Source organism: Pteronotus mesoamericanus, unplaced genomic scaffold, assembly GCF_021234165.1.
Source record: "Pteronotus mesoamericanus isolate MK-2021 breed Mesoamerican mustached bat unplaced genomic scaffold, CSHL_Meso_final contig_90, whole genome shotgun sequence".
NCBI classification, from domain to species: Eukaryota; Metazoa; Chordata; class Mammalia; order Chiroptera; family Mormoopidae; genus Pteronotus; species Pteronotus mesoamericanus.
This window is the reverse complement of record NW_026555277.1, coordinates 5,408,751-5,430,323: the sequence shown is the minus strand read 5'-3', so window position 1 is coordinate 5,430,323 and position 21,573 is coordinate 5,408,751. Positions and strand designations below refer to the sequence as shown.

The 21,573-nt window shown below is 40.9% G+C and overlaps 2 protein-coding genes and 1 non-coding gene across 4 annotated transcripts in view; 2 read left to right on the top strand and 1 right to left on the bottom strand.

Moving 5' to 3' along the window:
- Positions 1-21,573, top strand: part of MOGAT1 (monoacylglycerol O-acyltransferase 1) — a 310,581-nt gene that overhangs the window by 161,734 nt on the left and 127,274 nt on the right. The window lies entirely within an intron of this gene.
- The window catches only part of ACSL3 (acyl-CoA synthetase long chain family member 3), a 57,044-nt gene that overhangs the window by 31,922 nt on the left and 3,549 nt on the right, over positions 1-21,573 (top strand). For both annotated transcript variants that reach the window (XM_054585613.1, XM_054585614.1), the window contains 11 exons: positions 7,073-7,250; positions 8,462-8,571; positions 9,345-9,483; positions 11,630-11,780; positions 13,014-13,137; positions 13,398-13,469; positions 14,725-14,864; positions 16,065-16,237; positions 17,836-17,910; positions 18,966-19,157; positions 20,538-20,652. In XM_054585613.1, coding sequence (XP_054441588.1) covers positions 7,073-7,250; positions 8,462-8,571; positions 9,345-9,483; positions 11,630-11,780; positions 13,014-13,137; positions 13,398-13,469; positions 14,725-14,864; positions 16,065-16,237; positions 17,836-17,910; positions 18,966-19,157; positions 20,538-20,652 — 1,469 coding nt within the window. The remainder of the gene's footprint in view (positions 1-7,072; positions 7,251-8,461; positions 8,572-9,344; positions 9,484-11,629; positions 11,781-13,013; positions 13,138-13,397; positions 13,470-14,724; positions 14,865-16,064; positions 16,238-17,835; positions 17,911-18,965; positions 19,158-20,537; positions 20,653-21,573) is intronic.
- Positions 10,237-10,355, bottom strand: LOC129080830 (small nucleolar RNA SNORA68). The gene has a single exon (XR_008530227.1). It is a non-coding gene; the product is annotated as a small nucleolar RNA SNORA68 (small nucleolar RNA).

The window sequence follows — 21,573 nt, the reverse complement described above, 5'->3', positions numbered from 1 at the left end:
AGGAGAGGATTAAGTGGATGTGTTACACATGTGCACACACACGCATATGCAGTGTGCTTAGAACAGCTTGTGGCATCTAGTGGAAATGCTCTAACTTTTATTATAGCTGCAATTTCAATGGGAAAAATTATGAGTGAATACAGACTACCATGATGGGGTGGTGCAGCACTGTGAAGGGTAGTAAGTGTAGGAATGGCACGAAAATGCTGTTTTTGAACTTGGATACGTGACTCTGTTATAAGCAGTTCTTGATGTTCCTGTAGGTAAAAATTGAAGTTAAAATTTTCCTAGAGGCGGTAAGAAGACCTGTAGTTGGTTGGTGATTTGGTCAGATTATACGTTTAATACTTGTTTAGCCAAGTTACCCCTTATCCTTTTTTCCCCAAACTACATCCTGACTCCAACTGCTTTTTTCAGATCATTCATGAAGGAGCTCTCGGGTCGGAGGAAAGTCCGGGGATTCACACCAGGGAGTGAAATACGCAGAGCTCCTTCACTACTGCAGGACTGGGGGACGCTGTGCAACTTAATTAATGGTCCTTTAATTTTGGCACTTACCATATGAATTTCAGAGTCCTTTTCTTCTAAACATACGCGATGACAAGCAAGCTAATGTCAGTAACTCCTAGAAACTACAGACATTTGTTTAACTCTAGGCAGGAATCTGTAAATACTCCTCACCTTTAAATAGAGTGATCTTTTATCTTGTTCTGCCTGGAGCAGCCCTGATTTATGCTTGTTGTTCTGACATTATTAGTTCCCCTTTACAGCTCAGAAGTGGTTTGGATAAATTTCATGGTCACGCCATTTTTAAGGCATATTCCCTATTTCTTTTACTGACTTAATTTTGCCTCACTTACATGATTTTTTTTTTCCTACTAAATTAACCTAAGATCTAGCTGGAGTTAATAGCACATTTCTAGAAGTTGAAATCATATGGTTATTCTTCTGTAGCCTGTAGGTTATAATCTGCAAAACGTATTTTATCATAGTGATGTCTGTTTTTTGTCATACTTACTTGCCACTTTTTATGGTATATGAGCCTTGGTTCTGTCTCTGAGAGATCTGGTAGTTATAAGTACTATTTGAAATCAAAGATTGGGTTCTCTCATTTTTAATCTAAGCATATTATAACAGAAGTCATATTAAGTAGGAAGCTTATCCCACACATTCTAGTCATTTAATGGGGCTAGGACTATTTTTTAGTCATCATTGAATACTCATAACAACAAACTGTTTTCCAAATTTGTAAAAAGGAGAAAAACATGGTGAATATGAAATTTCTTCGTAATTCAGGTATCAGTATCATCAGGACAAAGTAAAATCCTAGTGCTGTCATAGTTGTTCCTTACGTGTGGCCAGGTAACACAAGGGACACAGAAAAGTCCTCCCCCCAGGGGGGTCTTGTTTATGTCTTTGTACACGTGGCTTATCATGCCTTCTGACCACGGTGCCTTTGCATTCAGTGTTATTCAACGAAAAAGTATTTGATCGCAAGTAGAAAAGTTAGAAGGTGAGGAAAACTTTTTAGTCAGCAACTTTCTCTGTTTGTACTACATTACTCTCAGGTCTGTCTACCTTACTGTTGACGTTTGCCATGAGGTTCAGAAGTCACTATAAACTGATGTAGAAAACATACTTTCCTTGTCTGAAATTAGGCTCAATAGAATGTAAGTTAAGTTTTAGGTTTTGTGTGTACTGAATGAGGCAGGCATTTTTGGTTAGCCTTCCTCAGTGAGAAGGGGCGCGGTCGCAGGCCCTCTGAGGCTGGATTCTGTTGGTCTGTGTGGCAGCTGTGGGCCGGTCTTCCTGCTGGACACTGGGTGTGTGTCTCCACTGTGCGTTAAACAGCTGGGCTTTTGTCTCCCTCTTGGTTTCTTATTTCCGCCCATCAGATTGCAGCAGTAACGGCGTCTGCTCAGATAGGCTGATGAAGAGGGGACCGTTCCCAGCCAATGTAAGAGGGCGGTCGCCCAGGTGCTGTGGCTTCTACCCAGGGTGCTCGCCAATGTGGAGCGCACACTTATTTTTGATGAAGTGTCTCCATTTCATAGTTTCCGTATTTGAAGACAGTCCTTGGTTGGTTGGGAAAGAAAGCTAATGATGTAGCAGTATCTCAAAGTTTCCCCCAGTTTTGAGGGGCTGCTTTTGGGAATAAATCCTAGAAAGTATCTGATATGGTTGAAGCAAAGATACTCAAACCATTATTGCCAGTTAATAACTCTGAAGCTTTCTTTCCATCTTATCCTGAAAGTCTATTTTGAGCTACTGAGGGAAGAAAAGAGGAAGAAAAAAGGGCAGCGTGATGATTCTTATCTTACCCACGGTAAGGGGGCCACCAGCAGCACCCAGACAGGTCGCTGTCTAGGGGCACAGACAAAAAGCAGTGGCTGCAGCTTTCTGGGGCCGGCGAGCTTTTCCAGGTCTATTGTCACTATTTTAAGTGTCATATGGTTTTATAAGACTGTCGCAGAGTTAAGCACCTGGACTGTGTGTCAGTGTCTCCTGATTGCAGCCTCCCCAGGGGCAGTTGCATTGTCTGGTGTCTGTTGAAATGCAGAACAGGGAAGCTGCTGGTTTCCAGAGCAGCTCTGAAGTACCTGTGCCTGAAACAGAACAGAGTTGCAAAGAATAAAATAATTTTACAGTGGAACAGAAAAGAGCACAAGGCTGGTTTAAATATTGTGCTCTACCTACCAGAAACACTATGCATTTTTTCTTATATTTTATATACATTAGAAAGAAGAAAACAGAAGGAATTATATAATCAGAGTGCTTAAAAAGAGATACCACCCTGACATTCCTTCTAAATTAATTCAAAAAGATAATAGAACTCCGTAATTCTTTGCTTTTTCCCCTCTTCCTGTCTGCCTTTGTATCATTTCTTGCTGCAGTGTCACATTCCTTATCCTATTTACACTTGCTTGCAGTGTCTGTGTTCTGACTTACTAGGACACTGCCATTGTAGCCAGTTACACAGTGGTTGGCCTCTGGGCCGGGGTTTGTGCAGTTGGTGCGGTTCTCCCCTCGCTCTCCCCAGCCGGAACTGGGGCTTGCTTTCCCTGCTCGTTCCTCTCTGTCAGCCCCCTGTGTTAGAGGCTCCATCCGCACCAAATGGCTTAAAGCAGAAAACTAGAGGTCTGATTTTTTTTTTTTTTCCTTCTTAGAGCCACCTTCTCCCCGCTTTTACAAACAGGCCTTGGGCTTCCATTCTGGCCCCCTCTACTCACCAGCTCGCACAAAGCAGCTGAAGCACTCGGAAACAGGCGGGCCACCTTGCCCCTACCCAATGGCATCCCAGCTCATTTCCCCAGTGCAGCGGGAGCGCTGCGATTTAGTACTTAGTTCCTGGAATGAGTCTGCCCGGGTCATGCTCTTAACACGTCACTTAATAGCTGTTTGATTTGGAGAAGGTATACCTTTTCTGTGCCTTAGTATTCTCATATGTAAAATAGGCATAATAATGGCAGCTGTCTCGAGTTATTGCTGGAGTTGAATAAGCTAATTCTTGCAGCACACTGACCACACAGCAAACGCTAGTAAAGGTTACCTGCCTTCATCATCACCGCCATCATGATTATTACTAACCATCCAGATTTCTTGAAGATGTGCACTTTCTGTGCCTCCCTTACAAAAATTCCTTTGTAATGATTTGTATTTGCAGAGAGAGAGGCTAAATGAAGCCAGCTGTACTTTGCTGAAAAAGGCAGGAAGGTATATAATTTGGAATTGTTTCTCAGGTTAGGCTCTCAGTTATTCGAAACTTGATCTTAATAGACTCTCATTCTTCAAGGTCCTGAATCATTAAATATTTGTGTGCTTTTATTTTATAATGTTCTGTATGTTTTCTTTATTTGTTTTTATAGTTTCCTTTTGAGATAACAGACTTATTGTCAGCATTATCAAATGTCTAATTTCACATGTTCCTCAACAAAGTAAAGGAAATTCTTATGTCCCCGGCAGTGATCTTCTGAGTGATAATTGGTGTTACACACATGTGTGTCATACCGTCATGGAGTAAAAATCCAGCCCGTTACACATGAGAGAGGACAGTGGCCGCAGGGATCATCTCAGTCCTCCCCGTAAGCGTACAGACGAGGAAACCACTCAAACACCCCTCACCAGGTGTCCATTTTCCTGACTCAGGAAAATCCCACATATTTATATAGTCTTCTGTGGGTCACAGTTAAGACTATTTGAGAGGTCATAGGCAAAGGAAGTGTCCCATTGAGTGATGATCAGAACAGAAGTAGCTAAGTGATCAGATGGATATGGTTTGTTTTTAAAGCTTTTTTAAAAAAACTGCGGCTGCTGGAAGAGAGAGGTTGGAAGACTCCTCAAGGCGCAGAGTGAACTGAAGTTGTGTTTGACTACACCACCCATTCCACACACTTAGCAGATAATTGCTGAGTGCCTACTGTGTGCCAGGTACTATTGTAGGCACCGGGGAGACAGTGATAAACAAGACACACAGGCTCCTCTTAGTGGATCTTATTTGTATGGGTGGAAGAGAGGCAATAGATAGTGTTAATAGATTTACTAAGTAATGGGGAGAAATAAAGCTGACTGGAAATCGGTTATAGCCTCTCTCTGTAGGCCGTGGCTACACGGAGGCCTGAATGAGGAGGAGGGTCTGGGTAACGACCCTCGTGTGCAGTGGCTCTAAAGCAGGAACGGGCCCAGCTGGCGGTGGCACTTGGGGGGACAGAGTCTAGGAGGCATTCAGACATGGAGAGAGCGGGCCTCCTAGTTCTTGCCCTGGGCCATCCAGTTTGAAGGACAGAAAGGACAATGTTGTATTTATAGGAAGTGAGTCGGGCAGAGGGCTTGGGATGAGCACAGGGACACCTGCAGCGCTGGGCCCCCAGGGCCTTGCAGGCCAGGGTAAGGTTTTTGGGCTCCATGCTGATGGGCAGGGAACGCACTGCAGAGTATTAAGCAGAGAGTAAGCTGACGTGTGTGTGTGTGTGTGTGTGTGTGTGTATAAAAAAATATATATATATTTTAAAACCACCTGCTATTTTAGCGAGAATGGGTTGTAGGGGAATAAGAATGAAAGCAGGCTGGCCATTTGCATTCATTAGTTCAGGGGAGAGATGGACTAGGGCTGGGCAGGACAGGAGACAGAAATTTGAGATGCTTTTCAAAGCACAGTCCTTGTGAGTGTGGCTTTTGTCAGGGACACTTCCGCCATTGTACCCCTGGAGGGACTCTGCGAAGAGTGTGGGTACGGAGGTTATTGAACTTGGTGGTGGGAAGTTAAGGGACTTTGTTTAATTTCTAATTTCTCAGTGAAGTACGAATCATTACCATCATCTGAAAGTGGAGAAGGGAGGAAGAGGGTAGAGGATATTTGAGGCGAGGGCAGGTTTCAGAATGGCGTTTGAGAGGGTGAGAGAATGAGTATGCCAGGGAAGCGTGGCGTGGTTGGGCGGCGGGCTGGTGGGGTCTGTGATTCTGCGTTTGGTAAGGCTGGTGTTCTTTAGCAGTGCTCAGAAGTATAGGGCACGGCATGGATGAGTTTAACCTGGGGCAGAGTTAGGGTTGGAAACCTTTACAGCACAAGTCAGATAAAATTATGGGGGTGCTCTAAATGTAATATTTATGGGAAAGATCACTAGTAGAAGATTCAGTATTTTAAGGCATTAACATCAGGTTTTGGCGCTACTTGAATGAAACTCATGATTTGATTTCTTTGCCACAAGGTGGCACCATCATATGGCTTTACCTATTTGGATCGTGTATCTAGTACCTTTTTGGAGCACATATATTCTCAGAAAGTGATAAAGCCAATCATTTAGATTCCAGAATCTAGGAGGAAGCTCATGCTTACCTTTGGAGTATAAAAGTCTTAATAATCATAATCCAGTGCCTGCACATTTCAGCCAAATTCTCATCTGTCTTTCCCACCCTCACAGAGCTCCTTTTGAAGTCATTGGAGCTCCCTGTGCTGAGCATTTCGTGGGGGTGCAGAGCAAGGTGAGAGTTTGGGACCGCTAAGATAAATAAGTGTTTTAAATACAGTTGTGTTATCCATCAAGTATTTCTTAAGTATATTAATGGAATAGAACACTAGAGGGCAGCATTTACCCTTTTCCCATTTTTAAATTTTCATCAAGTCTCTGGAAATCTCTTCAATGTTGTGTGCATTTTTGAAAATAATTATGGTTAGATGGTTTCAAGGTGTGGCACATATATTGATAGCAAAGCCATGTTTGAGAACTATTCATATTTTTTCAGTAAGAGGATCTTTTAATTCAGCTTGTACGTAGCTGGGGGCTTACAGTCTGATCTAAGTTGGAGAAAATTCCTAAAGACAAAAATATGTAAACAGGCTTTAAAAGGAGATTGTTACTAATTTAGACTCAGTGTTACCTGAACCTCTGGTAAGCACAAATAAAATGCTGACAGTCTGGCAGTGCCAGTGACTGTTTAAGGCTTCGACAGGGGGACTTTGAAATCTGTAACTGGTCCCCGCCTGATCACAGAAATAGACTTGTTTACTTGGCTTATCCAGCATCAGATGCAGCAATTCAAATTGAACACTCACAAACATTTCTATTAGCCTGGGTCTGGCCAGTTCTCTGTGAATCATGTTTTACCATCAGATATTGAAATCCAGGAATTAATAAGTAAAGGGAAAGTGAAATTTTGGATCAGTAGTACTTGATACTGGGCTAAACTTTTCAACTAATGTACAGATCCTTTTAAGTAAATAAAATCTATACATGAATTATTAGTATATGACCCTTGGGCCAGAAGGGTGGCATTTATGATCCTGTCAAGCCCTGGATATTTTTTGGGGAAAAGAGAACAACCCTAATACCCTTCAAAAAATTAGTTGAAAATTTAGCATAAAATTTGAATTGTCATAGAAGATATCACAAAAAAGCTAATTTTCAAAATAGATTTTTCACTTGAAAACCACTTTCTGGCTTTTTGTTAAAAATAGTTTAATTACATGTAAACATAACTTTCTGATTTGTCAAAATTTAGAACACATCCTGGCTTTCTAGAAATTAACATTTTGGTTATACTGAAAGCTGTTTGTATGTTTTTATTGCTTTATCAGGTTATTCTCGGACACTATAATTGGCTCTCCTACGAAGACGTCTTCATCAGTGCTTTCAGTTTTGGGAATGGCTTACAGATGTTGGGCCAGAAGCCGAAGACCAACATCGCCATCTTCTGTGAGACCAGGGCCGAGTGGATGATCGCCGCGCAGGCCTGCTTCATGTACAACTTCCAGCGTATGTACACCTGCCGCCCTTCGGGAAGAGTGGGCCTGCGCTGTGGTGGGCGAGAAGACGCGGGCTTTTGTTCCAAATATTTCACTCTTGCAAGATTAAAATTCCAATGTTAGTTTTCACCTTGCGTTTAATCGGTGGAGAACTTCTTGTGGTAACTTAGAATTATTAATCTGTTTTGGAAGAGGAACCAGTTGAGGAACAGAGGGTGCAGTCACTGTAGTAAGGGGACTTTCTGGGCTGAGGGAGCCGTGCCTGCACATTGCTACCAATCACGGAGGGTTTCCCCTTTGAAGGTAGTGTCATTTTGATACGTCATCTCTAAGAGGAACAGTTAGCTTCTGAAACACTTCCAGGACTCAAATCCAGGTATAGGTACAGGGCTAAGCAGTAGAGATTTTTTATATTGTAACTATTTGAGTGGTATTCATGCTGCTTTAGTCTGTGAGGTAGCCCTGGAAGCATCTTGCCAAAATGTGATGCTAAGTATGGACATTGTCTTACCCTTTGGATGAAACAGAAAGGTACATTTACCAGATTTCTTGCTGTAAATGCCTTCACTGTTTTTTGTTTTTTAAGTTGGCATGCCTGTTTATTTTCAGGTTTAGGTTTACAAAATGTTTCTTTTGAGAAGCTTTAAAATAATGATCTCAAAGCCACTTTAAGTCTGACTCTTTTGAATTAGGCAGAAGGCAAAAAAAAACCCCCCAAAAACCCCCAAAAATACAACAGCCCAAAACTCCCATCTGTTTAATTTTTGCATTTCTAAGAATGTTTTTCTTTAGATTTTCTGCTTTAGAATAAGTAACATGACACTTATTGGTGATATTTTTTATAATGTGTAATATCTTAAATGTGATCTCCAACGCGTTATCTTACTGGGGTTTTTTTTTTTGTTTTTTGTTTTTGTATTTTAGTTCCAAGTAGTTAACAACTAAGATTTCACATTTTAGAAGTTGGATATAATTACTTCCAATATGGCAGTCCCACAGAAACATCTGTAGGTGAAACAAAATGAAATAAAAAATTATTTTATTTTAAAATATTGGGAATCTTGGGGGAAATTAGGGAAGGAAGGGTGAGTAGGCCTAATGTTAATCAGCATATTAAAATAATTTGGGAAAACACTGCACAGTTAGATCGTAAACTGTGGACCTAACGATTGACCCATGTACTGTTCGAATATTTGACGTGCCCTTCTCTTTTCCGCATAGTTGTTACGTTGTATGCGACTCTAGGAGGCCCGGCAATTGTTCATGGATTAAATGAAACAGAGGTGACAAACATCATTACCAGTAAAGAACTTTTGCAAACAAAGTTGAAGGTGAGGACTGGAGGGTTTTTATAACTGCCCCATCTTTAGGGTTTTCAGTGTCATGAACTCTATTATGGATACTTAGTTCTTTTATCTTTACAATCCAAAATGTCTTTGTAAACTTAGAGGACTATCATAATTTTATTCCTTTAGAAAAGAAAAAATAGACTTCATATATACATACTGTTAGTGCACAGAGTTAACATTAATTGTTAATATGCTCATAGCTAAGGTGAAGGGATTACAGCTTCATTGTGCGCAACTATTTTCTAGTCTATTTTTAATCAATTTGTAATTTTGATGTTATTTTTAAACTAGTAATTTTATTTCTGAAGCATTGAGTCATTATGAGTTCAGAATATTGTTAAATGAGAAAAAGAGAGACTTTATGGAACTACAGGAAAAATGGGTTTCTTTAATTTCTAGATACCTCCCTGTGAAAACAATAATTTCCGATGTTTTGTTTTTTAAAATACACACGTCTGCAAATGCACCCCATCCCCTTCCCCTGGATCTTTATTAGCCCCTTACTGCCCCTTTTACCAAAGAGCAGGGATCCACACAGCAGATCTCATGCTGTAAAATAGTAATTTAAATTTCAGATCAGTATTCCTGCATCGGAAAAAGTGGTATTCATGCCAGTGTAGTCCCTTCCCCCTTTTTTCGAGGCAAGAAATTAGTAATTCACTGAATATGGTAAACTGCTGTTCTTGTGTCCTGGACCATTGGCTAAGCTGTGTCATAAAGGATAACGAACAGGAGGAACGCTTGTGTTTTTCCAGGATATAGTCTCTCTAGTCCCACGCCTGCGGCACATCATCACGGTGGATGGGAAGCCACCCACCTGGTCCGAGTTCCCCAAGGGCGTCATTGTGCACACCATGGCCGCAGTGCAGGCTCTGGGAGCCAAGGCGAACACGGGTAGGTCGCGCTCCCCAGCCCCTGTGTGCTCCGCAGTGACCCTGTCCTCCAGAATCGTTCCTCCTCCATCGCTCGGGGAAGTCAGGCCACTGTTGGGACAGCTCGCTGCCTTTTCAGGAGAGGCTTAAGGCAGCATCCAAACAGAAATTTATGGACGTTCTAACAGTAGTATTTATTTGAAATTAGTTTAAGACACGTTTTACTTTATGCAGTTTTTCTGTTTCCTTTTTCTGATAGTTCTGGGTGGTTTAAAGTTAGTTTTATAAATAATGGCATTAAACTTGTTATGTGAATTATCTGTGAGTAGTAAAAGATAGCTAAACCTAGATCCCTCCTTTTACTTCTGGTTCCAACTGTACTTCCTCCAGAGGGTGTATCCTTTTATCCTCCAACGAGCACACCCAGGCACAGTGACTCTGGGAGCCCCTCCTCTCAAAGCTGTGCCAGAAGATGCCAGGGAGCGCGCCAGTGTTGAGGGGTGTCGGAGAGAGCTGCTTGGGTGTTGGGTTGTACTTCCTTTATGGTTGGGAATTAGTGATTGATTCAGTGTACGCATTGGCTCAGCTCTGCAATGAGCTTATGCTAACGTTCATTCTGGGCATATTGCCTTTTAGGTGCTGGTGGGACATTCAGATGTCACTATCTAATGGGCAGTAGCCTGTACAAGACTGGCACTCTGGAGTTCAGTTGTGAGATTTAGAAGCCAGAAGCAGTTAGTTTGTGTGTGTGTGTGTGTTTTCTTTTTTCTACCAAGGCTGTAGATCTCCCCAGTTCACTTTGAGGGGCCAGCCACAGTCCCCAGAGGCGACAAGATCCGCTGCTATTAGCATGTCCGTTTAAACTGCTGCTATGACAGACAGCTTAGGTGCTCTGCGGTTAGCTTTTCATTACTGCTGTGGAGTGGGCGAGGTCACCCACAGAGAACGGTGTGTTCAGTGCCACCCAGGCCTGGGCAGTGGGGAAGGAGGGAAACGGGTGCCAGCGAGGCAGGCGTCGCCAGCAGGAGCAGGAGACTGGAGGAGTCAGACAACACAGGGATTGCAGGACTAGCTGACTTAGCACGTGTCACCTCCGAGAGAGCCATTTCCAGGAGATGGTGGGGCGGAGGAGTGAGTGTGCTTCAGGAAGGGTGGGCTTGAATGGAGGCATCGGTGAAGAAGTCTGTCTGGGCAGGTTGGAGAGAAGGGTTGAAGGGGTTCCCTGGGGAACATGTTGAAAATTTGCCCCTCACTTACGTAAGAAGTCCGCATTTGGGCAGATCCCGGATTACGTCGGCAGATCCTCTGTGCCGTCCATGACCCACTTCTGAGTCTCCTCTGTAGAACATGGGCTGTTGTCCTCAGGCTTGTGCATCTGGGGGGCATTGTCTTTTGAGCCAGGATTCTGAGTGTAGCCAAGTGTTAACTTGGCCACTGAGCAGAGAACATTTTTAGCAAATGTCTAGGTACCCTTCCTTGTCCAGCCACGCTAATTTTTAGTTGAATTGCTGGAATAGCTTTTTGTCTTTGTGCCTCCTTTCCTAAGTTAGGTAGCCACGCAGCAGCCAAAGCCATCGTGGCCAGGATGATGACAATTCCCCATCGAAAACAGCATTGCTGTCCACCCCAGAGCACAGTCCTCTAAGTCCTTGGCATGGGCCTGGCTGCTGTGCCACCCTCTTTTCCTGCCACCTTCCCCTCGCTCACTTCATCCCCCCTGCACTTCCTGCTGCCCTTCACAATGCCAGCACGTTCCTCCTTGGGGCCTTCGCACTTGCCTGTTCCGTGCTTGAAGCAGTCTCCCCACCCCAGGGTTTCCCTGGCTCCCTTTCTCACTGTCTTCAGGTCTTCACTAAAGTATCAACTCCACAGAGAGGCCTCCCCCGACCTCTCCATCTGCGTAGCTTCTACTGTGATCTTCTCACCTTGTCTTGCTTTAGTTATTTTTATAGCTCTTCCTGTGTTATAGCTTTATATGTTTGTTTACCCCACTGGACTAAATGTTCCTTATGTGCTGGGACTTGATCTGTTTGGTTGACCTCTGTATGATTACAAGGAATAATTGTTGAATTGAGTTAATAAACAAGTGATTATGAAACATTGGTGCTTCGGCTAAATTCCCTGAAGCATGTGTGTATGTGTGTGTGTGTGTGTTTTCTTCAATACAGAAAGCAAACCGCAGAGCACGCCCGCGCCCTCGGATATCGCAGTGATCATGTACACAAGCGGGTCCACAGGACTGCCCAAGGGGGTCATGATCTCCCACAGTAACATCGTTGCCGGAGTCATGGGGATGGCGGAAAGGATCCCATGGCTGGGGTATGTCGTGGTGCATAAATAGCAGCGTTCGCGGCATTTAGTCATGTATGGTTGAATTCGTCTGTGGAGTCTGTTTATACTAGGCATTTCCTTAAAAAAAAAAAAAAAAGACATTAAAATTAATAAGAAAACAGTTATAGTCTTGAAGTTTTACAATGTAGTTTATAGATAACATTGTTGACAGTTAACTTTTTACTTAAAAAGTGTAAATTTTAACTGTAGTCATTTTTATATCTAAATATGTTATAGTTCAGGTGAACAAATAACTTCCTATATCCAGTAAGTGTTTATTGAGGTTCTGAAGTTGGGGGGGAGGGGTCGGGGGAGGGGTGCACTGCAGTGGGGGAGCCGGGGGGAGGGGCCAGGTGGGGTTTCATGGGCCTGGAATCGTAAAGGAATCGTTCCCAGAGACGGAATCCACAGGATGATGACTGATCTAGGCAGTGGTGGGATATTTTTGAAGCCCTGTGCATAGAAATTACGCACACGTGTACACACATGCACACACATGGGTTATTGTGGAATTGAGTTTGGCAGCGGGGAGAGAAATTTCTGTTATTCATGCTTAATTTTCAGAAAAAGAGTTAAGAGCAACACTTTTCTACCAGTTTGCTTCAGTTACCCTTCACGGTTTGAGGATGGTGGCAGTTCTTGAAATACTGAATATATGCTCTCATACACAGGCACCCATATACACTTTCTTATGTAAGGTATAATTGTTTATTATTTATAATTTAATGTAGCTCTCAGAACAGGAATCTCTTCTGTAAGATTCCTGGCAGACTGTGTGGGTTCTGTTTGAGCTCTGCATGGTAGCCCACTAGCTTTAGGGAGCATTTTCTCCTGGGATTACTTCTGTCCTTCTAAAGAAGAACCCTTTAATTTTTTTTTACCCCTGTCTTTTATTTCTTCCGACTTAGTGCTTCACTTCTGCAGTACTTAGAACTGATTAGTGAGTGCCCTCAAGTAGGACTGGACACAGAGCCACGTACTTAGAGCGTCTACCTCCTCGATTTTAGGTTGAGCCGGAGTATTTTTTCCTTGACATGCCCCGTGTCTGCCTGGGCCTCTGTCTCTGTCTCTCGCTCTCCTCTCACGCAGGCCACCGCCTGGAGCAGAGTCATATTAATGCCCGAGGCCCTTCCTGTGCCTTCTCAGGCTTGGTCCTCCTGTTGCCACTTTCAGCTGAGAGAGCACCTGACAGTTTCTTCTGCTCTTTCCCTTTTCTTACAGAGAGAAAGATGTTTACATTGGATATCTGCCCCTGGCCCATGTTTTAGAATTAAGTGCTGAGCTTGTCTGTCTTTCTCATGGATGCTGCATAGGCTACTCTTCACCACAGACTTTAGCAGATCAGGTAAATGAAATGTCTGTGACTTAGCGATACTAAAAAAAAAAATAATAATAATCATTTTTATAATACATTTCCCCCATCACCTTGACTATATTTTGAAGATGAGAGTTAATGATCTTAAAATAATCACTTGCCTTTTAATTGCTGTTTAGAATATAAGTAAATTAAAATGATGAATTTATAATACGCTTTTTTGATCTAAGAATTCCATTGAGTTTTTAAAATAAGAATCACTTTATGTAGATCACTTCCTCTCTCCATAGTCTTCAAAAATAAAAAAAGGAAGCAAAGGGGACACCTCCGTGTTGAAGCCGACACTGATGGCAGCGGTTCCGGTAAGAACTGACCACTAATTAATACTGAGTTCTAAAGAAGTACCATCTGCCACAGGACATAGATGCTAGTGGAAAAGATACTGTTGTCAAGGTAGTTTATGTAGGATTTATTTTTTACTGATTTTCTGTATTGCTTTAAGTTCTTCAGATTTACTCAGTTTTATTTTAGCTTTACTTTTTTTCTCTTATTCTCAGCTTCTCTATGTATTATCATATTATCACCTCTTTTCTCCAAATAGCTTCTTGTTCAAATTATTTTCATGTGGTTTGTTTGCTTTCAGTAGAAACCTGAAGCTTGGCAGGAGATAGGAGAGAAGGTTTAAGATTACTTCCTTCTAAGCAAATAGTATAATTACCTCCTGAGCCCTCAGGGGAAGTCTGGCCTAGACTCGGGCGAAGAGAAGGTGGTGCCACTTGGAAGGGCCTGAGCGTCCTGATAGAGCACCGGGTGGGGAGGGGCCTGAGAGTGAGAGCAGTGGAAATGAGCCACAATGATTTTTGCTTCTCAGCACAAGTCACGTGTGGCTTTCTGATGTCTTTCTGATGTCGTTTGAAAGTGTTGGGGTTACGATCAGATACCTGAGCACTCAACATCTAAGCATAATTGCATAGTTATTCCAAAATCAACATAAATAACCAACAGTTTTGGAATTTCTATAGGTATATAGTTTCCTTGGCAGTATCTTGTTTTAAGTTTTCAGTTCATATAAAAATTAAATATTATTTAAAATTGTAGAGGAAAAACTTTCTGAAGTCATCAAAGTATACTCCATAGTAGTCATAGGCCAAGCAAGCAAAATGCAGCAGAGAAAATTTTTCCTCGGTGCAGCACTGAAAGGCAAAACCAATCAAAATAATCCCAAAGAGCAAAGGACGTGGGACGCTGTAACTAAAACCATTTCATGTAGTTGTTTGTTTATTTATTTAGTGAGTTTAGTTTTTAGTTCAGAATAAATAAGGTAAAGAAAAGTAATACAAAAAAATCAATATTGTAATGACACGTTACTGCCCCAACTTCTTTATGTCTCTTTTTTCACTACCTATGAGTGCCTAGATAGATTTTTGCTATTAAAAGTTTTTATAGAACCTTCATTTTTAAACTAATTTGTGGCTGTATTTTAAAAATGTGCTCCTATATAATATCTTTTAAAATGTCTCAGTATTGATAAAAATATTAATCTGATATGGAGCTTTTAATATGTGTAAGGCAGCTGGTAGCATTATTAACTGTATTAACTCATTTTTATACATCTAGGAAATAATGGATCGAATCTACAAAAATGTCATGAATAAAGTGAATGAAATGAGTAGTTTTCAACGTAACCTGTTTATTCTGGCCTATAATTATAAAATGGAACAGATTTCAAAAGGGCGAAGTACTCCGCTGTGTGACAGGTAAATCAGGGCTCTCACTCTTAATAATTTAGTCATTTTGTTACATTAATAGCCCTGTTAATTGAGGTAGTTGTAGGAGATAAATTTATTTTAAAAGGTTAGAGGGATTCTTTAAAAAAAAACCTATCTTGCATAACAATACGAACAATTTAAAAAGATGGCCATTTTATTTGAAAAAGTTGCACTTCAAATTTTACTTTATTTAATCATATGCTTACATTTTATATGGACACTTAATGTGATTTTAATTATTTTGAGAATTAGTTTCTCTTTGCTGTTAAACTTAATTCATATGAATATAAGGTGGCAACCAAATATGGTTAATGTCTTTTGTTTAAACAGACCTATTTTGTGTTTTTGTAGTGCTAATAGAGTAAGTAGATTTAATTATAAAATAGTTCAGAATTTAGAAAATGAAAATATGGCATTCAGATTACTTATGGGAATATTAATAATGTGATAGTTTTCAAATGCTTCATTTTATTGAAAACTTTATGTTTTGTCCCTGCCTTTCTTTTAGTGATCTCTTTAGTGAGATATATAACCTACCTTATAAAACTGTTAAGTTTTTTTAAAAAAAATTATAGCCACTTGGTTTTTGCCTTTTTCAAAGTTACGTAACAACAAAGAAAAAACCCTTCTTTTGCTAAAGGTAGTAAGTTATCTTTTTTAGTATATTTTCAGAAACATTTCAGTTCAATATTTGAATTTTTTAATTCATGAGATAATTTGTAAACAATAAACACATTGGAACTTGAATTAGTGAAATTTTTTAAAAAGTTAGATTGTTGTATATAAATTTATACACATTTCTAATGAAGTAAGCTAAAGCAAAAAATTAATTTCCTTTTAATACTCAATTTTATAAAGATACAATAGGATTATTCAGTATTAATATATAATGATGTAAAACAAATTGCCGTGCCCATTAAAAAGGATTTTCCGTTATTATACAAAATTAAACCAATTTTGAATTCAACTACTTGAAAAATTTTTAAGAGAAGAACATATATTCCTAACTTGGTTGAGCTTTTAAAAATTTAAGTAGTGGCTCAAGGAAAATCTCTTGAATTGGGTATGTGACCTTGGATAAGTCACTAAATATCAAAACTAGGAAATTAGTCTAAATGGTTTGGGACATCCCATTTAGCTTTACAATCCTGTGATTCTCTGATTAATTTTTATTTTATTTTTTTTTAGATTTATTTTCCGCAAAGTTCGAAGCTTGCTAGGTGGGAATATTCGGCTTCTGTTGTGTGGCGGTGCCCCGCTGTCTGCAACCACACAGCGCTTCATGAACATCTGTTTTTGCTGTCCTGTTGGTCAGGGCTATGGGCTCACCGAGTGTTCTGGGGCCGGAACAATCACAGAGGGTCAGTGTCACGCAGCCTGGAGCGCCGCTGGGTGTGACTCCGTGCGCGTTTTGGTGTGGGTTGTTTTCTACTAATGCATAGGAGAGGAGGGGTTCAGACATTAGTCGAGCACAATAATGGTAAATTCTATGTTCTGTGATGACTCATACAAGCTTTTAGAATGTATTAAGTATATTTAATAGTAATTAATCTAGGGGAGTGTTTCCTATTAAATTAGGTAATACTAAAAAAACTAATTAGCATTCTGGAAAAGAAGTTTTAGTAAAAAGTAACTGGCTGTATTACATACATTTATTACATCAGTTATTAAGTTCTGTTTATGTAGAAAATTAATGTGTTTTGTCTAGTTGCTTGTGTATTAAAGCTGAAATTCAGAAATGTTTCTTGGGGGAGGGGATGTTGGCATAAGTATGGGGAGAGAAAGTATAGAGAGAAAGGTCTAGATAATGCAGTTTTCAGAGCTTAGCATGATGACAGGATTGGGGACGTGACCTGCTCCCCAGGTGGTTCCTAGATGAATCGCATAGCACCTCATGCGTCTCTTTTATGGGACAAAGTTACTTTGCTTCCTAGTACTAGAAAAAGCTGTATTTCTAATTTGTATTTTCTAGATACTGATAGATATTAAATCCTTTCACTGCTGATTTTTTTTATTTACCTTGAGAACCTCTGTGTACTGTTTACCTCTGTTTATATTTTTCTGTTTTCAGTTATGTTCTCTGTATTTTATATATTTTTGGAAGCTGCATCTAAGTTTTGTAGGAGATAAACAAGCAGTCTTTAAATACATGCATCTATGGTTCCTTTTTTCCTGAGGATTTAATTTCTTCTGTTTTTAAGATTTACTTGGAAAGTCTGACTAATCAGTTAGGGTTTGTAGTATATAAAACTCTGTAAAGTGTTAAATATCGGTGTTTTATTTCTGTTATTTCAATGATCTTTGAAGAGGAAACAGTGCAGTAGTAATTTATAATGCTGGGTTCTTTTCCCAGGTCCTTGAACATTAGCGATCTTAATCCCATGCCTGGTCTGTGAACCTGCGTGGCATGAGTGTGGATAGGGTGTGATAGCGTAACTGATGTGAGGGAGGCTTCCCAGGTCTTCTGCGGAAAGAGTGACACGTGGGAAAAAATTGGAGAGCTTATTTGTACTGCAGAGCTGTCGATTTTGATAGGCAGTGGAGTGGGTATAAGCCGTTCTGCTCTGTCATTTCTTAAGAGAGAGGCTAGGAACTGAACCTGGCAGCTGCTTAGGTGAGAGGAGCAGGCCCTGCTGTGAGGAGATGCGATGGGGAGGGGCTGGGGCAACTGGAGCAGCCTGGCCGGTCGGGGTTGCTGGGGAGAGGCGTTCTTGGAGACACCACCCTTGTATGTGAAACCTCTTGATCTTTTAAGTGCCAGTAATCAATTTAGATTAAAAACAAAACAGAAGAAAAACTGCGTGGTCCAGGCAGCGGGCTGTTCACCAGCTTGTGACTTTTGCTTTCAAGGATTCTCTGGGGATATCTTAAAATTGAGGATAAATCATTGTTTTTGGTAATTTAGAAAAAGCAATTTATTACCTGCTGTAATTAAAGACTTTTTCCTTTTGCATCTTAGTCTGGGACTACAACACTGGCAGAGTGGGAGCACCATTAATTTGCTGCGAAATCAAATTGAAGAACTGGGAGGAAGGTAATAACATATTCTAACCACAGCCTTAATGTGTCTAGTATTAAATGATAAAATTAGCATTGTGCTTCATTTTCTTCCATATTTTAGAATATAAAATTACTCAAGTGCTCATTTTTGCCCCTTTTAATACATAAATTTTATTCAGAGCTGTATGAATGCATTTACTTTGCTTGTTTCCAAGATGATTCTGAAGAATTATGATCGTTTTTATTTTGCTTCTTATTTTATTACAGAAATACAAGTAAGAAGTAAATAATGTCAGTTAATTAGGAATTATAACTCTTACTTTGGAGAAGCAAATTTATAAAATTTATTCTGTGAAACCAAAGATTTTTACTTTCTTTTTTTTTGGTCTTTTCCTTGAGGGCTTCAACCAAGAATCAACAGAAGGAAATTTTTATTATAATTTCATAGAAGTCTCCTGTTATATGCCACTTAATTACTAATTACTCTTAAAAATTTTTATCTTGTTAACATGTACATATTAGCAATGATTTGTTTGGATGCCCTTTCATACAAAATAAAGATAAAGATTCTAAGGCTCAGATAGAAATTTTCAGCTACCTTTTAGCAGAATTAATGAAAATGTTTAATACATTTAAACTCTGACTATTCTGAAATTATCTGTAAGGAATAAATCTTTTAAGTACATAATAATTTGATTTTTTATACGGAGATTTGTTCATTTATTAAATGCATGGTTTAATGCTTTTATTAGTTTATTTGTATGATATTTTCTACAGAATTCTTAAAGGTGTTTACTTGCGAAGTATATGTAATTATTTTATACAATAGATGTTGGATTTTTGAGTGCAGTTTTTTTTTAAAAATAGTAGTTTAAAAGTGTAAGTTCTATGGTTAAGTAACTGAAGTTCTGTACCTAGTTTTATGTTGATGGGTTTTGTTAATTTATAGCATCTGCTATATTTCCTTTGGGAAACTAGAATTGGATTGAAATTAGGTGTCCCTGTTTAGAAACTAACAGTTTCACATTTTCACATGATGCATATAAGGATAAAAATACTGGATTAACTCTAAATTATTCTGTTTGTTAGGTGGATACTTTAATACAGATAAACCACATCCCAGGGGTGAAATTCTTATTGGTGGCCCGAATGTGACAATGGGATACTACAAAAATGAAGCAAAAACAAAAGCGGACTTCTTTGAAGATGAAAATGGGCAGAGGTGGCTCTGTACTGGAGACATTGGGGAGTTTGACCCTGACGGTTGTTTAAAGATTATTGGTGAGCCAGCTAATACTTTCTTCTGGACATGGGTGTTTCTGAAGTCGTCTTACAACAGATGCTGTGTATTTAGAGAGGCTGTTTAATAATGTCAGAATCTCTCTTTATGTGACCTTGGTATGGTCTGTTGCACTGCCCCTCGAATATAAAACTATACAATAGGGATTGTGCAGAATTATTGGCATAACAGATTTCTGAGGTCTTGAAATCTGTTCAGCAGTAGTGGGATTTGTACTTATCATTTGCTAGCCCTTGAAGAGTCAGATTCTTAATGAGGAACATTGATGTTTGTGAATTCTTTGATGCCTAGAGGTTATTAGACAGGACCCTCTCTTTTTGGCACCATGTCCTTGTCTTGCCTATGAGAGCTAAGGAAGGCCTAGCTCTAGATGGGGGTGACAGACACCTTCTCCGGCCCTTCCTGGAGGTTCCCTTTCTCAGTTAATGGCGTTTCTGTCACAGTCTTGACAGAGACCTGGGAGGAGATGACTCAGCAGCTCCCCTATCTCACCTGCAGCCCGTAATTCACCTTGCGAAGTAGGCCTCAGGGTCCTCTTCGCTGTCTGCCCCTCTTGCCATGGTCATAGGTTAGGCTGCACCTTCTGTCACTCTGTCGCAGGAAGTTCCTCTCGGTCGCACCACCTGCTCCCCTCACACGCACTGTCACCGTTGCGCTGCCACTGTCGCGCTGCCACCGTCTGATTCTGAACACCCATCCCGCTGGGCCACTTTCCTGCTGAAGCCTGTTAACTTAGAGGCTCAGTTCAGGGCTCTGTCGTTAATGTGGCCTGCTTCACCCTTAGCTTTACTCCGGTGGTTCCTTCCTTCTCTGCTGCCGGAGTTGGAGCTGGCGCGTCTCTGCAGCTCTGTTCTCTGCCAGCGCTGGTCTGCTTGACTCTCTCTTGCTCAGCGTTCCCTCAACACTCAGCTCAGGCCTCGCTTGTAGGCATTCATTACAAAGCAGCAGCTTGAGAGTCTTAACACTTAGCACTGCACTCCCATAGTGCATTGAAGCGATAGGTTTTTGCATCCTGCGTCTCCCCAGGTAGAATGTGATCTCTCCGGTGGCACTGAGTACATTCTTTACCTTCCTGGACAACGTATACCAGGAACATGCCTGTTTAGAAGAACATAACTATAGCCCTAATGGCGGGGGTGGGGAGGGGGGGTCCCTTATTCAGAAGCTAATTGAAAAAAAAGAATGTATTTAATATCAAAATTTGCACTTAATTGTATTATGTCCTTTTAATTTTAGCGTAACTATTACAATGGTCATAATTGAGAGCGGATTGCTTAGAGAATGGCCAATGCGTCTGTGTATTAAAGGTATTACTAATGTTATCCTCTAATGTATTCCCCTCCGGCCTTTGTCTTGCACAGATCGTAAAAAGGACCTTGTAAAACTTCAGGCAGGAGAATATGTTTCTCTTGGGAAAGTAGAGGCAGCTTTGAAGAACCTTCCATTAATAGATAACATTTGTGCATATGCAAACAGGTAAGAAAGTAGAATTCATGCAACTTTTACGTAAACCATTTGGTGTGCTGTTACTAGCATTTCCTTCCTATATGGGTCTTCTTTGGAAAATTATACCAAGAACTCTTCCTTCTTACCTGTTGTCTCATCGCAGTCACGAACTGCTGCTTTCCTTGTCGTGCCTCCCTTCCTCATTTCCTGTGTCCGCCTTCTGCCTCCCACTTCCTGCAGCGCCCTCTGTGGTAGGTGAGGACAGGGAGGCCTCCTTCCTGCTGCCTTGGTAGCCCCTGCTACCTGCCCTCTGCCCGGGGGCCTTCCAGAGGAAGCAGGAGTCAAGAAAGGCACTGGGGAGGGGGTGTCTGCTCTAAGAGGGAGCCCCCTTGGGACCCTGGCCAGGGCCGAAGAGCTTCCCCCTTAAGCTCTGTTAAGCCCGTGAGGACTTAGAGGCAGCTGGGAAGAGAGTTTAAAGTTAACATACCAGAAATGCATTCTTGGGAAATGAGTTAGAATTTTAGATCGGCGCCCTGATACATTTTCCCGACAGTACTGTGTGGGATATAACCGTTCTCAGGGGTGACGGTCAGATATGCTGTGGCCAGTCTAGGAACCTCCGTGCAGCAGTTGACGTGGCAGTTACTAGGAAAGGATAGGCTCGGCTCTGGGAAGAACCGATGTAGAAACAGTCTTTAAGGGACAGCCCCAGTTAAAGATTCGTTAAATTTATGTGTGTAAATGATTTGGCCCTTTAATGAAGTATTTTTGTTCGTGATGCCAAGGTTCTGGGTTTTTCACACTGTGATACTAACCAGAACTGCCCTTCTCTTCCTGCTGCTGCTGCTGTGTTGGAGGCCCCTGCCTTCAGTGGACGCCTCAGCTCTCGCTTCGACACAGATTCTCATGAGAACAAAAGAGGAAAATCAGTATAATCCCATTGTTTTGGTT